The sequence below is a fragment of the Thalassophryne amazonica genome, chromosome 17, assembly GCF_902500255.1.
Source record: "Thalassophryne amazonica chromosome 17, fThaAma1.1, whole genome shotgun sequence".
Lineage (NCBI taxonomy): Eukaryota > Metazoa > Chordata > Actinopteri > Batrachoidiformes > Batrachoididae > Thalassophryne > Thalassophryne amazonica.
The window spans coordinates 45,146,340-45,161,262 of NC_047119.1; the positions used below are offsets into that span (position 1 = coordinate 45,146,340).

The 14,923-nt window shown below is 42.9% G+C and overlaps 1 protein-coding gene across 1 annotated transcript in view; it reads left to right on the forward strand.

Moving 5' to 3' along the window:
* vldlr (very low density lipoprotein receptor) overlaps positions 1–14,923 on the forward strand; it is a 75,256-nt gene that overhangs the window by 51,800 nt on the left and 8,533 nt on the right. The window contains exon 17 of the mRNA XM_034191938.1: positions 12,865–12,942. Coding sequence (XP_034047829.1) covers positions 12,865–12,942 — 78 coding nt within the window. The remainder of the gene's footprint in view (positions 1–12,864; positions 12,943–14,923) is intronic.

Sequence of the window (14,923 nt, forward strand, 5' to 3'; positions counted from 1 at the left end):
ATAGAACTGCAATGAGCGAGCTCAGTAAACTTCCCAGAATTTTTATATATATATATACGAGGGCTGTCAATAAAGTTACGGTCCTTTTTATTTTTTTCAAAAACTATATGGATTTCATTCATATGTTTTTATGTCAGACATGCTTGAACCCTCGTGCGCATGCGTGAGTTTTTCCACGCCTGTCGGTGACGTCATTCGCCTGTGAGCACTCCTTGTGGGAGGAGTCGTCCAGCCCCTCGTCGGAATTCCTTTGTCTGAGAAGTTGCTGAGAGACTGGCGCGTTGTTTGATCAAAATTTTTTCTAAACCTGTGAGACACATCGAAGTGGACACGGTTCGAAAAATTAAGCTGGTTTTCAGTGAAAATTTTAACGGCTGATGAGAGATTTTGAGGTGATTCTGTCGCTTTAAGGACTTCCCACGGTGCGAGACGTCGCGCAGCGCTCTCAGGCGGCATCGTCAGCCTGTTCAAGCTGAAAACCTCCACATTTCAGGCTCTATTGATCCAGGACGTCGTGAGAGAACAGAGAAGTTTCAGAAGAAGTCGGTTTCAGCATTTTATCCGGATATTCCACTGTTAAAGGAGATTTTTTTAATGAAAGACGTGCGGACGGGTCCGCGCGTCGGGACGCAGCCGCCGTGACGCTCCGCCACAGGAAAAACACCTCCGTTGAAAGCCTTAAGGACAAGTTGGAACATGTCCTGCCTGTTAAACAATTTCTCATATACTCACTCCACTGAAAGCCATCAAAAGCCGCCTGGATTTTACAAATGGTTATCAACACGGAGGTGTTTTTCCTGTGCCGTCGCACCGCGTCGGCTGCGTCCCAACGCGCGGATCCGTCCGCACGTCCTTCATTAAAAAAAATCTCCTTTAACAGTGGAATATCTGGATAAAATGCTGAAACCGACTTCTTCTGAAACGTCTGTTCTCTCACGACGTCCTGGATCAATAGAGCCTGAAATGTGGAGGTTTTCAGCTTGAACAGGCTGACGCCGCCTGAGAGCGCTGCACGACGTCTCGCTCCGTGAAAAGTCCTTAAAGCGACAGAATCACCTCAAAATCTCTCATCAGCTGTTAAAATTTTCACTGAAAACCAGCTTAATTTTTTGAACCGTGTCCACTTCGATGTGTCTCACAGGTTTAGAAAAAATTTTGATCAAACAACGCGCCAGTCTCTCAGCAACTTTTCAGACAAAGGAATTCCGACGAGGGGCTGGACGACTCCTCCCACAAGGAGTGCTCACAGGCGAATGACGTCACCGACAGGCGTGGAAAAAACTCACGCATGCGCACGAGGGTTCAAGCATGTCTGACGTAAAAACATATGAATGAAATCCATATAGTTTTTGAAAAAAATAAAAAGGACCGTTACTTTGACAGCCCTCGTGTGTGTATGTGTATGTATGTGTGTGTATGTGTATGTATGTGTGTGTATGTGTATGTATATGTATGTATGTATGTGTATGTATGTGTGTGTATGTGTATGTATATGTATGTATGTATATGTATGTGTATGTGTGTGTATGTGTATGTATGTGTGTGTATGTGTATGTATGTGTGTGTATGTATGTGTGTGTATGTATATGTATGTATGTATATGTATGTATATGTATGTGTATGTATGTGTATGTGTATGTGTGTGTGTGTATGTATATGTATGTATGTATATGTATGTATGTATGTGTATGTGTATGTATGTGTGTGTATGTGTATGTATATGTATGTATATGTATGTATGTATGTGTATGTATGTGTATGTATGTATGTGTATGTATGTATGTATGTATGTGTATGTGTGTGTATGTATGTGTATGTGTGTGTATGTATGTGTATGTGTATGTATGTATGTGTATGTGTATGTGTGTGTATGTATGTGTATGTGTGTGTATGTGTATGTATGTGTATGTATGTATGTGTATGTATGTATGTGTATGTGTATGTGTGTGTATGTATGTGTATGTGTGTGTATGTGTATGTATGTGTATGTGTGTGTATGTATGTGTATGTATGTGTATGTATGTGTGTGTATGTGTATGTATGTGTATGTATGTGTGTGTGTGTGTGTGTGTGTGTATGTGTGTGTGTGTGTGTGTGTGTGTGTATGTATGTGTGTGTATGTGTGTAGTGTGTGTGTGTGTGTGTATGTGTGTGTGTGTGTATGTATGTGTGTAGTGTATGTGTGTATGTGTATGTGTGTATATGTGTATGTATGTATGTGTATGTATGTATGTATGTATGTGTATGTATGTATGTGTATGTATGTATGTGTATGTAGTGTGTGTGTATGTATGTATGTGTATGTATGTATGTGTGTATGTGTGTATGTGTATGTGTGTAGTGTGTGTGTGTATGTGTGTGTGTGTGTGTGTGTGTGTGTGTGTGTGTGTGTGTGTGTGTGTGTATGTGTGTGTGTGTATGTGTGTGTGTGTGTGTATCTCTTTTTTTTTTTTTTTTCAAAAACCTGATGGATTTGAATCACGTGTGCCTGCATGAGCCAACCTTGAACCTTCGTGCGCATGTGAATTTTGTCATGCCTGTCGGTTGCGTCATTTGCTTGTAAGCAGCCTTTGTGTGAGGATGGGTGGAGTCTCTCGTTTTTTCTTTGCAAGGAAATGGCGGAACAACTGGAGCAGTGTGACTGCATCAAATTTTGCCAGAAACTGGGCGACAGCTGGGTGGAAACCATTCGGATTATTCAGATGGCTTTCTGTGACGATCCTCTGGGCATCACACAGATTAAGGAGCGGTACAACCGGTTTAAAGAGGGCCGCACAACGGTGGAGAGCGCGCCGCGCTCCGGTCGGCCATCAACATGCTGAAATGACCAGATCATTCCAAAGTGAACGCTGTAGTGATGTGGGACCGTCGTGTGACTATCCAAGAAATTGTGCAAGAGGTGGACATCAGCACTTCGGCACATTCCACTGTGACAGAAGATCTTGCCTTGAAAAGAGTTGCAGCAAAATTCACGAAGCTGATGGCGCAGCAAAAGCGCTTTTGCTGCGCCATCAGCTTTGTGCCGATGAATTTCGCTGCAACTCTTTCATGGCAAAAGCTTCTGTCACAGTGGAATGTGCCGAAAAAGTGCTGATGTCCACATCACCACAGCGTTCACTTTGGAATGATCTCAACATTTCAGCATGTTGATGGCCGCCCGGAGCACGGTGCGCCCTCCACCATTGTGCGGCCATCTTTACCACTCCTTAATCTGTGTGATGCCCAGAGGATTGTCATCGAAAGCCATCTGAATGATTTCCACCCGGCTGTCGCCCAGTTTCGGGCAAAATTTGATGTGGCGCTGCTCCAGTCGTTCCGCCATTTCTTTGCAAAGAAAAAACGACGAGAGACTCCACCCATCCTCACACAAAGGCTGCTTACAAGCAAATGACGCAACCGACAGGCGTGAAAAAATTCACGCATGCGCACGAAGGTTCAAGGTTGGCTCATGCAAGCACATGTGATTCAAATCCATCAGATTTTTGAAAAAATAAAAAGGTTGGATACTTTTCTAACAGACCTCGTGTGTGTGTGTGTGTATACAGTGAGGAAAATAAGTATTTGAACACCCTGCAGTTTTGCAAGTTCTCCCACTTAGAAATCATGGAGGGGTCTGAAATTTTCATCTTAGGTGCATGTCCACTGTGAGACATAATCTAAAAAAAAAAAAAAAATCCCGAAATCACTGTATGATTTATAATTTTTGTATGTTACTGCTGCAAATAAGTATTTGAACACCTACCAACCAGCAAGAATTCTGACTCTCACAGACCTGTTAATTTTTCTTTAAGAAACTCTTATTCTGCACTCTTTACGTGTATTAACTGCACCTGTTTGAACTTGACACCTGTTTACACACAATCAATCACACTCCAACCTGTCTACTATAGCCAAGACCAAATAGCTGTCTAAGGACATCGGGACAAAACTGTAGACCTGCACAAGGCTGGGATGGACTTCAGGACAACAGGCAAGCAGCTTGGTAGAAGACAACAACTGTTACGATTATTTATTAGAAAGTGGAAGAAACACAAGATGACTGTCAATCTCCCTCGGTCTGGGATTCCATGCAAGATCTCACTTTGTGGGGTAAGGATGATTCTGAGAAAGCTCAGAACTACACAGGAGGATCTGGTCAATGACCTGAAGAGAGCTGGGACCACAGTCACAAAGATTACATTAGTAACACATGATGCTGTCATGGTTTAAAATCCTGCAGGGCAGCAAGGTCCCCCTGCTCAAACCAGCACATGTCCAGGCCTGTTTGAAGTTCACCTTTGATCATCTGGATGATCCAGAGGAGGCATGGGAGAAGGTCGTGTTGTCAGATGAGACCAGAATAGAGCTTTATGGAATTAACTCAACTTACCATGTTTAGAGGATGGAAATAACCCCAAGAAAACCATCCCAACCATGAAGCATGGGGGTGGAAACATCATACTCTGGGGGTGCTCTTCTGCAAAGGGCACAGGACAACTGCACCATATTGAAGGGAGGATGGATGGGGTCAGGTATTGTGAGATTTTGGCAAACAACCTCCTTCCCTAAGTAGGAGCATTGAAGATGGGTTATGGCTAGGTCTTCCAGCATGACAATGACCCCAAACACACAGCCAGGGCAACTAAGGAGGGGCTCTGTAAGAAGCATTTCAAAGTCCTGGAGTGGCCTGGCCAGTCTGCAGACCTGAACTCAATAGAAAATCTTTGGAGGGAGCTGAAACTCCAAACCTGAAAGGTCTAGAGAAGATCTGTATGGAGGAATGGGCCAAAATCCCTGCTGCAGTGTGTGCAAACCTGGTGAAAAACTACAGGAAACATTTGACTTCTGTAATTGCAAACAAAGGCTAATGTACCAAATATTAACATTGATTTTCACAGGTGTTCAAATGCTTATTTGCAGCAGTAACATACAAATAAATTATTCCAAAAATCATACTTTATGATTTACGTTTTTTTTTAAGATTCTCTGTGTACATGCACCTAAGATGAAAATTTCAGACCCCTCCATGATTTCTAAGTGGAAGAACTTGCAAAACCACAGGGTGTTCAAATACTTATTTTCCTCACTGTATGTATATACACACAGTGGGGTAAAATTGTATTTCGCCAGCCCCTGGCTGTGCAAGTTCTCCTGCTTAATAAGATGAGAGAGGTCTGTAATTTTCATCATAGGTGCAGTTCAACTATGAGAGACAAAATGAGGGGAAAAAAAAATCCAGGAAATCGCATTGTTGGATTTTTAAAGAATTATTTGTAAATTGTGGTTGAAAATAAGTATTTGGTCACCCACAAACAAGCAAAATTTCTGGCTCTGACTTGTAACTTCTTTCAGAAGCTCTTCTGTCCTTCACCTGTTACCTGTATTAATGGCATCTGTTTGAATTTATCTGTGTAAAAGGCACCTAGCCACAGCCTCAAACAGTCAGACTCCAAACTCAACCATGGCCAAGACCAAAGAGGGGTCAAAGGACACCAGGAAGAAAATTGTCGATGTGCACCAGGCTGGGAAGAGTGAATCTACAATAGTCAAGCAGGTTGGTGTGAATAAATCAACTGTGGGAACAATTGTAAGAAAATGGAAGACATACAAGACTATTGATAGCCTCCCTCCATCTGGGGCTCCACGCAAGATGTCATCCAGTGGGGTCAAAATGATGATGAGAACGTGGAACAAAAATCCCAGAACTACACGGAGGGACCTAACAAATGACCTGCAGAGAGCTGGGACCAAAGTAACAAAGGTTACACACTACACACAGAGGGACTCAAATCCTGCAGTGCCAGGCGTGTCCCCCTACTTAAGCCAGTACATGTCCAGGCCTGTCTGAAGTTTGCCAGAGAGCATATGAATGATCCAGAAGAGGATTGAGAGAATATCATGTGGTCAGATGAAACCAAAATAGAACACTTTGGTAAAAACTCAACTCTTCGTGTTTGGAGGAAGAAGAATGTTGAGTTGCATCCCAAGAACATCATACCTACTGTGATGCATGGAGGTGGAAACATCATGCTTTGGGGCTGGTTTACTGCAAAAGGGACAGGACAACTGATCTGTGTTAAGGGAAGAATGAACGGGGCCATGGATCATGAGATTTTAAGCCAAAACCTCCTTCCATCAGTGAGAGCATTGAAGATGCAACATGGCTGGGTCTTCCAGCTTGACCATGATTACAAACGCACCACTCGGGCAACAGAGTGGCTCTGTAAAAAGCATTTCAAAGTCCTGGAGTGGCCTAGCCAGTCTCCAGACCTCAACCCCATAGAAAATTTGTGGAGGGAGTTGAAAGTCCATGTTGCCCAGCAACAGCCCCAAAACATCACTGCTGTAGAGATCTGCATGGAGGAATGGGCCAAAATACCAGCTACTTATTTTCCACCACAATTTACAAATAAATTCTTTAAAAATCCTACAATGTGATTTCCTGGATTTTTTTTTTTTCCTCATTTTGTCTCAGTTGAACTGTAACTATGATGAAAATTAGACCTCATCTTTGCAAGTAGAACTGTGTGTGTGTGTGTGTGTGTGTGTGTGTGTGTGTGTGTGTGTGTGTGTGTGTGTGTGTGTGTGTAACCTCTTTGGTGTCACTCTAGTTCTGGGCCTGGTTTTATAAAGCGGTCTAATCTTGTTTAGTCGACTAATCTTGACGTTAGCTGTTGCACAAAGTGCTCAGTCAGCTAAAGTTTGGCATGAGCCGACAAGTTTTTAGCCTGCTACAGAGGAGGCTAATCTTATTTTAATTAACAAAATGTTGTCTTAAATCAAAAATGGTGGCTATCTTGTAACATCACTTGGAGCAGGAAGAAAGAAGAGCCTTGTGGCAGGAGGGGGTGTTCTGGGACTGGAATAGTCCATTGGCGACGTTAACGGACGCAGAGAGCAGGAGCACTCTTGCATACAACTGTGTACGAGGGCTGTCAAAGTATAGATCCTTTTTATTTTTTTCAAAAACTATATGGATTTCATTCATATGTTTTTACGTCAGACATGCTTGAACCCTCGTGCGCATGCGTGAGTTTTTCCACGCCTGTCGATGACGTCATTCGCCTGTGAGCACTCCTTGTGGGAGGAGTCGTCCAGCCCCTCGTCGGAATTCCTTTGTCTGAGAAGTTGCTGAGAGACTGGCGCTTTTTGATCAAAATTTTTTCTAAACCTGTGAGGCACATCGAAGTGGACACGGTTCGAAAAATTAAGCTGGTTTTCAGTGAAAATTTTAACGGCTGAGAGATTTTGAGGTGATACTGTCGCTTTAAGGACTTCCCACGGTGCGAGACGTCGCGCAGCGGTCCCAGGCGCCATCGTCAGCCTGTTTCAAGCTGAAAACCTCCACATTTCAGGCTCTATTGATCCAGGACGTCATGAGAGAACAGAGAAGTTTCAGAAGAAGTCGGTTTCAGCATTTTATCCGGATATTCCACTGTTAAAGATTTTTTTTAATGAAAGACGTGCGGACGGATCCGCGCGTCGGGACGCAGCCGGCGCGGTGCAGCGGCACAGGAAAAACACCTCAGTATATGAGAAATTGTTTAACAGCTGGACATGTTCCAACTTGTCCTTAAGGCTTCCAACAGAGGTGTTTTTCCTGTGGTGGAGCGTCGCAGCGGCTGCGAGCCGACGCTGCAATCCGCCCGCACGTCTTTTATTAAAAAAATCTCCTTTAACAGTGGAATATCCGGATAAAATGCTGAAACCGACTTCTTCTGAAACTTCTGTTCTCTCACGACGTCCTGGATCAATAGAGCCTGAAATGTGGAGGTTTTCAGCTTGAAACAGGCTGACGACGGCGCCTGAGAGCGCTGCGCGACATCTCGCACCGTGGGAAGTCCTTAGTCGTTAAAATTTTCACGGAAAACCAGCTTAATTTTTCGAACCGTGTCCACTTCGATGTGTCTCACAGGTTTAGAAAAAATTTTGATCAAAAAAAGTGCCAGTCTCTCAGCAACTTAAAGGAATTCCGACGAGGGGCTGGACGACTCCTCCCACAAGGAGTGTTCACAGGCGAATGACGTCACCAACAGGCGTGGAAAAACTCACGCATGCGCATGAGGGTTCAAGCATGTCTGACGTAAAAACCTATGAATGAAATCCATATAGTTTTTGAAAAAAATAAAAAGGACCTATACTTTATTGACAGACCTGGTATGCCGGGAGCACTTCTCCTCATAGCCCCGTTCCGGCCGTGGTTGTAGCAGATGACCAACCTAGAAGTAAACGAAACTCTCGTGCATTGGAGAAGTTTCTTGGTAACGGCACTCTCAAGGCCACTGTCTGTGAAAATTATTGAACATTAGACAGTTAATCAACAAGTTTAGCTGTCGACGTGAATAGGAGACTAGACTATTAATATTGGGCAACTAATCTCAGTCAAGTTTAGTACACTAAAAGATTAGTCTGTTATGAAACCAAGCCCTGTTCTCTGTAAAAGAAGGCATGATTTTATGCCTGAGAAGAGGCGTGACCAAACACCACAGTGCCTACTGTGGTGTAAGTCAAATGGAGGGAAATGAGCGACTGGATTATTACGATCAAAAATTTTGGAATATAGATAAAAAAAAATATATAAATGGAATTGGTTAAGTTCTTTCATATGAGTAAAATTTCACTGAGATGGCGACACTGCATACAATGACTTCAATTCTGTACAAAGTAAGGTTTTGAGATCCTGTCATTTGAGCACAACAAATGTTAAATGGGCAAAATATTGGAGTCTGGCTCTGCACATCACAAACAAAACGCTTAACACATCCCAATGCAAATGACTGGATGTAATCATTTCATGAAAAAAAGTTTACATGTACACTGTCACAGCAGCTCCGCTGACCAGATTAAAGTTCTATACTGAACCTTGATGTCTAAACACAAATGTGTACTGAACTGTTTTTTTTTTTTTTTTTTTTTTTTGTGTACTGTCACAGTTTACCTTTGGTGAGGGGGAACTCTTAACTTACTGGGCTTTAATTCCCCCTCACATGGCACTAACGAAGGACAGTGAAGCCCAAACAAAACAAGAAATCTTTACTTTCGTTGGCATTGTTTAACCTTCGTGCAGCTTCGTTCCTGCAACTGGCGCTTCATCAGGATTTTTAAACTGTTGAAAAATTTGAACGAATGCCACAGAAAACCTCAATTTGTCCATATTTATTTTTGCTGCTGTTCTTGATAGTTTATCGTTTGCTTAGTTTTTGTAACATTAGCATTTAGTTTGACTTCTTTCAACCAGCTGAATGTTTTCACACAGTACAGAAGCCAGTTTGAGCGCTACTGTGGAGAGATGCAGCTCCTCTGCAGGCGGTGCTGGTGTGTGGTGTGGGGCTTCTGCCACTGCATGTGATGGGGCGAGTGTAGCTGTGGTGCTGGCCGGCCAGGGTGTTGGCCTCCTCCGCCAGTGCACGGCTGTCCGTGATCGTGGTGTTGGCCAGCGCTGCGCGCACCTGAGGAGAATGTTGCTGCACAAAAAGTCCGGCTGGTGCCCTCTCAGAAGCTGCAGCATTCTGTCCATGAACTCTGAAAGGTTTGCTGTCTTCCAGCGCGTGCAGCGAGAAGAGCCTTCTGGCCCTTTCAGTCTGAATAATTCAAACAAATACACAGCGATCAAGGATCACCTCAACCTTTGCAGCAGGTGGGCTTTGCAGGAGTGCGATCAGCCTCGTTGTCGTAGAGCTGCTGAGAGCTGTCACAACGTAATATTTTGTGCTATCTGCGGTGATCTCTGAGCAAACTGTGCCTTGGTTTGTGCAAACCAGGCAGCAGTTTACAGAAGCGTAAGTTTAAGCATAAACTGAAAAGGGTCCAGCAACAGCAGACATTCACGTATTGAACAGCTTTGATCAGTGATGGGGTTTTGAAAAAAGGCAGAGACACACCCCCACCCCCGCTCTCTCCCTCTGTCTTGCTCTCTTCTGAAACGAGATGGGAAGTTTTAAGTTTTCTTGTGACTTTAAATGGCAGTATTTTCTACTTTTTTGGGGGGAGGGGCACAGAAGGACTCTGAACTTTGCGATCTGATGTTCCCAGCCCTGATAAGGAAGCAGTGTCCCGCTGTACATCTGGAAACCTGAGTGCCATTTGCTTTCCCATTTTGAGAACTGAGCTCTTTTCTGCAATACAAAAAAAAAACATAGGCAGGAGTGCGGCAAGGGCTACATGCGACAGAATGCATGCATATGCAGGTGTAAGCAGATCTACGAACGCAACGGCACACGAAAAATGCAAAGTACGTGTTCATTTTGGGTGTGCAGACAGCAATTAGTTTTGGTATTTGAGAAATAGTTGCCGTGTTTGGAGTATTTAGCACATGTGGTTAGTGTGGTTGTGTTTTTGTTTTGTAAAAATTGAGTCTTATGAATGTTGAGCAAGCGCTTCAGTGTTTTTATTTTTTTTTATTTTTAGGGGGAGTATTTTTTTTTTTTTTTTACCTCCGCCAAGGAGATTACAAATCTCGGTCGTCGTCTCTCGTCTTGTGTGTGATCATTGTTCATTGTGCTGATGGGTTTCTTTTTTTTTCCTGCATTGCTGCTGCGTGCTTCAACGCAGCAGCTATGAAGGTTTTTCTTTCCCAAGTTTTACCTTGTGTGTGCTTTTTTGTGTTCATGTACCGGGCCGGCTTATGTGTGTTGTGTGTGTCATCTGTTGTCATGAGGCCGGTCATGGTTTGCTCAGCCCTGCTGTTGACCTAAGGCAGGTATATACATCTGGAGCTGGTCCCCGGGCGCCTAAAGGCAACCTCTGCTCCTAACTGGCAATTAGGATGGGTTAAATGCAGTAGACATTTCATTGTGCAGGGAACATGTTCCTTTGTGCATATGACAACAATAAATTCTTTGAATCTTTGAGATTGTTTTCGGTCGCGTTTGTTTGTTTGTCTGTCTGTCTGTCAGCAGGATAACTCAGTTTTGAATGGATTTTGATGAAATTTTGTGGAGTGGTTGGAAATTATAAGAGGAACAAGTGATTAAATTTTAGTGGTGATCCGGATCCCGACGCTAACGCATTAGTATGTCTATGGCATGTTAAAAGTTAGCATTAAGCAGTTGCAGCTGTCATCACGTTCGGGTGAATTTGTTTTCAAATTGTAATATTTCTTAAATTTATTTTTGTTTATATATTAATAATCTAATGATTATTATATACAATTTTAGAGAGACAAAGAAATAGATCACTGTGCCAAGGAGGGAATCTCTTTAGGGTCAGTGACCCTTTGGCCTTGTTTAGAGAAGTGTTTCATAAATGTCAAAAAATTCATATATTTGCAGTTTAGTTGAATAATAAACTGAATTTTGTCTCATTTGTTTTTGTCTATAAGCACATGCAATATCAGTGCTCAGATGACAGTAGCTTCTGGGAAAGGTGCAAGTTGCAATAAACTGTGATGCCAAGCACTAAGGATACATGCTGTCCAGTCACAGCAGATGAAACGTTTTTTTTTTTTACTACTGAGCAAACATCACTGTTAGACTTTTTTAGGTTCAATGATTTCACGGCGTGTAGATGTTATGGCATCAGTGACCCCATGGCCTTGGCGGAGGTTTGCACTCTGAGTGCTTCTAGTTGTTTGTTTTTTAATTGGAGCAAGATGGAGCATGCAGCGCGTCCTCAGGGTCTGAACCAGACAGTGAGGATTCTGATGGCAGTGATCCCTCTTTTCTTCTGGACAAGCAACCAGAGCAGGTGAATCACCGATGGGATTGCATGCTTCTCTTTGGAACTTCTCCAGGCCTCAGGTGCTACAGAGCTTCGTCCCAGCTCAGAGTCCTGGGATGCAGAGCAGGATGCACACACACGCTGCTCCAGCAGTGGCTCCAGGTGCATTTCATTTAAAACATCAAGATCAATGTTGGCTTCAGTTTTGTTTTGTTCCTTTTGCGCTCTTGATTCGTGGGCTATTCGGTGCTGGGGAAAAGTCAAAAGCTCATTCGTTCACCTTTTCTCGACGATTTGACTCTTTTACTTTTTTCCATTTGTTTGAGGAATCGTATGCCATGTGACCGGGCCATTAACAGTCATGTTATTTTCAGAGTTCTAATTAAAAGACAAACCTCTGCTGCTAACATGGACAAAGGACCTGCTGTTTCTGCACAGTGATTTGTAATCTGTATGCATGTCTGTTCAGGGCAGAGTGCTGGTTTCTCCTAGAGTGTGCACATTTGTTGAATACTGTCAACACTTGAAACTTGTGCTGTCAGAGTGAGTGAGATTAGTGAACATGTGGTGAGGGAACTTTGTCCTAATCCTATGGAAAAATGCAGCTGGTGAATGAGCTGCTGTGAGTGAAATCAACAGGAGGAAGCACAGGACTACTGATGAGGCTCCCACCACTTAGGCCCCACCCTTAGCAGAAACTGCACAGGATGGATTAAAGTGCAGAGTTGACGTTTTCGCTGGGTCGTGTAAAAATCAATTCTTTAAAAACTCCTCATATGTTGCAGTGATCTTAAAATTAATTCCCCACAATTTGTAATAATTGCTACTTAAATGCAGAATTGCTCACCCCCCACCCCCCCACGTTTGTGCACTCCTGAGTCTGATCTGTGGAGTCTCATGGTTTCACCATCTTGAGGCTGAGACAGCTGAGGTTTGTCGATTGTTTAAAAGTGGCACAGATGGACAGCTACTTAACAAAACCCCGTCTTTGTCCCAGATTCTCAGCCCCTCCATTCAGCCATCTGTTTGGCAGTCATGTCACTTGTGTCCCAGGCGACAGTTTCTATGCAATGGTTAAAAAAGTCTTCTTCATAGCAGGAATTCTCTGAATGACGCTGCATCATTTTAAAAGATAATTATTGACAAACCTGAAGTTTGACTGAGCTTGTTTGTTGGTTTTTACAGACTTTCACCTTTGAAATGTAATAACTTATCTCCCCACCCCAGAGTCCAACATGAGCACGTCGGTCCAGGTCAACTCTACAGCCAAAGGATCTGCTGCAGCCTGGGCCATACTACCCATACGTGAGTAAAACATGCCACAAATTTAGAACATTCAATCAAGTGTTATGAAATAAACTTGTGCGCTGTTTCAGCTAATTTTTTTTTTTTTTTCTCCCCACAAAGATGGACTGTGGCAGTGAAGTAGCATAAAGTGCATTAGCAGCTTTCATCAGCCAATGTTTGAGGGCAATTAGTGTCTCGAAACAGGTGCTGATGCCACACCCACCGCAGTTAGTCTGTAAATGATTAACAAAGGAGAAATGTTAGTGGCACAAAGGTTAAACTTACAGGCTTCTTATCAAATATTGATGTAGACGTATACCCGAGATTTTAAAAGGATTTCAAAATGCAACAAATGTGAGATTTGCATAAACTGTCACAAATGTAAGACCAGATAATGGAACTTGTCCCATCTACTATTGAAGTCTGAGCGGGTTCTTCAACACTAAACCTAAATGTGATATTTCAACAAATTACTGTTCATAGTGGATTTCTAATATGTACGAGGTCTGTTAGAAAAGTATCCGACCTTTTTATTTTTTGCAAAAACCATATGGATTTGAATCACATGTGATTGCATCAGCCAAGCTTGACCCTTCCTGCACATGCGTGAGTTTTTTCACGCCTGTCGGTTGCGTCATTCACCCGTGAGCAGTGGTCCACCCCTCTCGTCAGATTTTTATTGCGAATAAAATGTCTGAACAGTTTGGAGCTTTGCTGCATCAAATTTTTCCAGAAACTGTGAGACCTCCAGGTAGACACTATTCGGAAAATTCAGATGGCTTTCAGGGAGAATTTTATGGGGATTACACAGATTAGAGTGCTCCAGCCGGTTTAAAGACTGCCCACAGCGGCTGAGAGCGCAGCGCGCTCCGAGCGCCAATCAACAGGCTGAAACCCCACTGAAACAACTAGATCATTTCCAAAGTGAAGGCTTTGTTGATCCGGGACGTCGTCTGACTTCCACAGAAATGGCAGAAGACGTGGACATCAGCACTTTTTCGGCACATTCCACTGTTACAGGAGTTTTTGTCATGGAAAGAGGAGCGGAGAAATTTGCGCGTCATTTTGGGTGGGGGGGGGACATTTTGATCGATTGCACTTTGTTTAGAAAGAGGTGTCATTTGATTTAAACAGCAATTCACTTTGAAGTTAATAATTCCGACTTGACTCGGCAGAGAGCCACGGCGTATTTGGAGCTGTGTGAATGGAATGGAAGACGACTGTTTCTTTCTCACAAGAAGACAGGAATTCCAGTTAGTGACTTTAATCTGCACAAAAGTGACTGACGACATAGTTTAATGGTTTTGAGAGGGGTTAAGAAGTGGAGTTGCCGCTTCAGAAAGCATTAAAGCAAAGAACCAATGAAGCAGTGGGTCGAAGCACTGCTTCAGAGCAGAGCAGCACTGCAGAAACGGTTGATTACAGACCCACTAAAGGGTCTGCAATCAACATAGAGAAATGATCATTTTCCCGACAAACGCCCTCAAAAACAGCTGCTCTGAAGTATTGATAAGCGCCTTGGGGCAACTGTTTGTTGTGATTTGGCGCTATATAAAAAATTGATTGATTGATTGATAAGGGAATCGTTAAGCAAAAAGGCTATTGATGTCAGTGGATCGAATCATTTCTTAACGATACCCGAAAAGAACTGGTTCCCAATACCCAACCCTAATCTCAATATTGTCAAATCAATATGACTGATTTCACACAAAGTGCAGCAACACTGAAAATTAAACATTCTTAAACAGTAATAATACTGCACTCATAAGGTTAAGATACAGTGCCCTCCAAACGTATTGGAACACTTAGTATTTTGCACATTTTAATTTTAGGTTTTTTTGGGGGGGGGGGGGGGTTGTATTTCTTGTATTTGAAATGGCATAAAGAATAAAAACTTCTAAAATTATCTTCCTCTAACTAAAAGCAAATCTCTAAAACTTGATAAAACCTGTAAATCAGTTTTATTGCCAGTTTTCTTGAGACAAGTCAGGGGATGGAA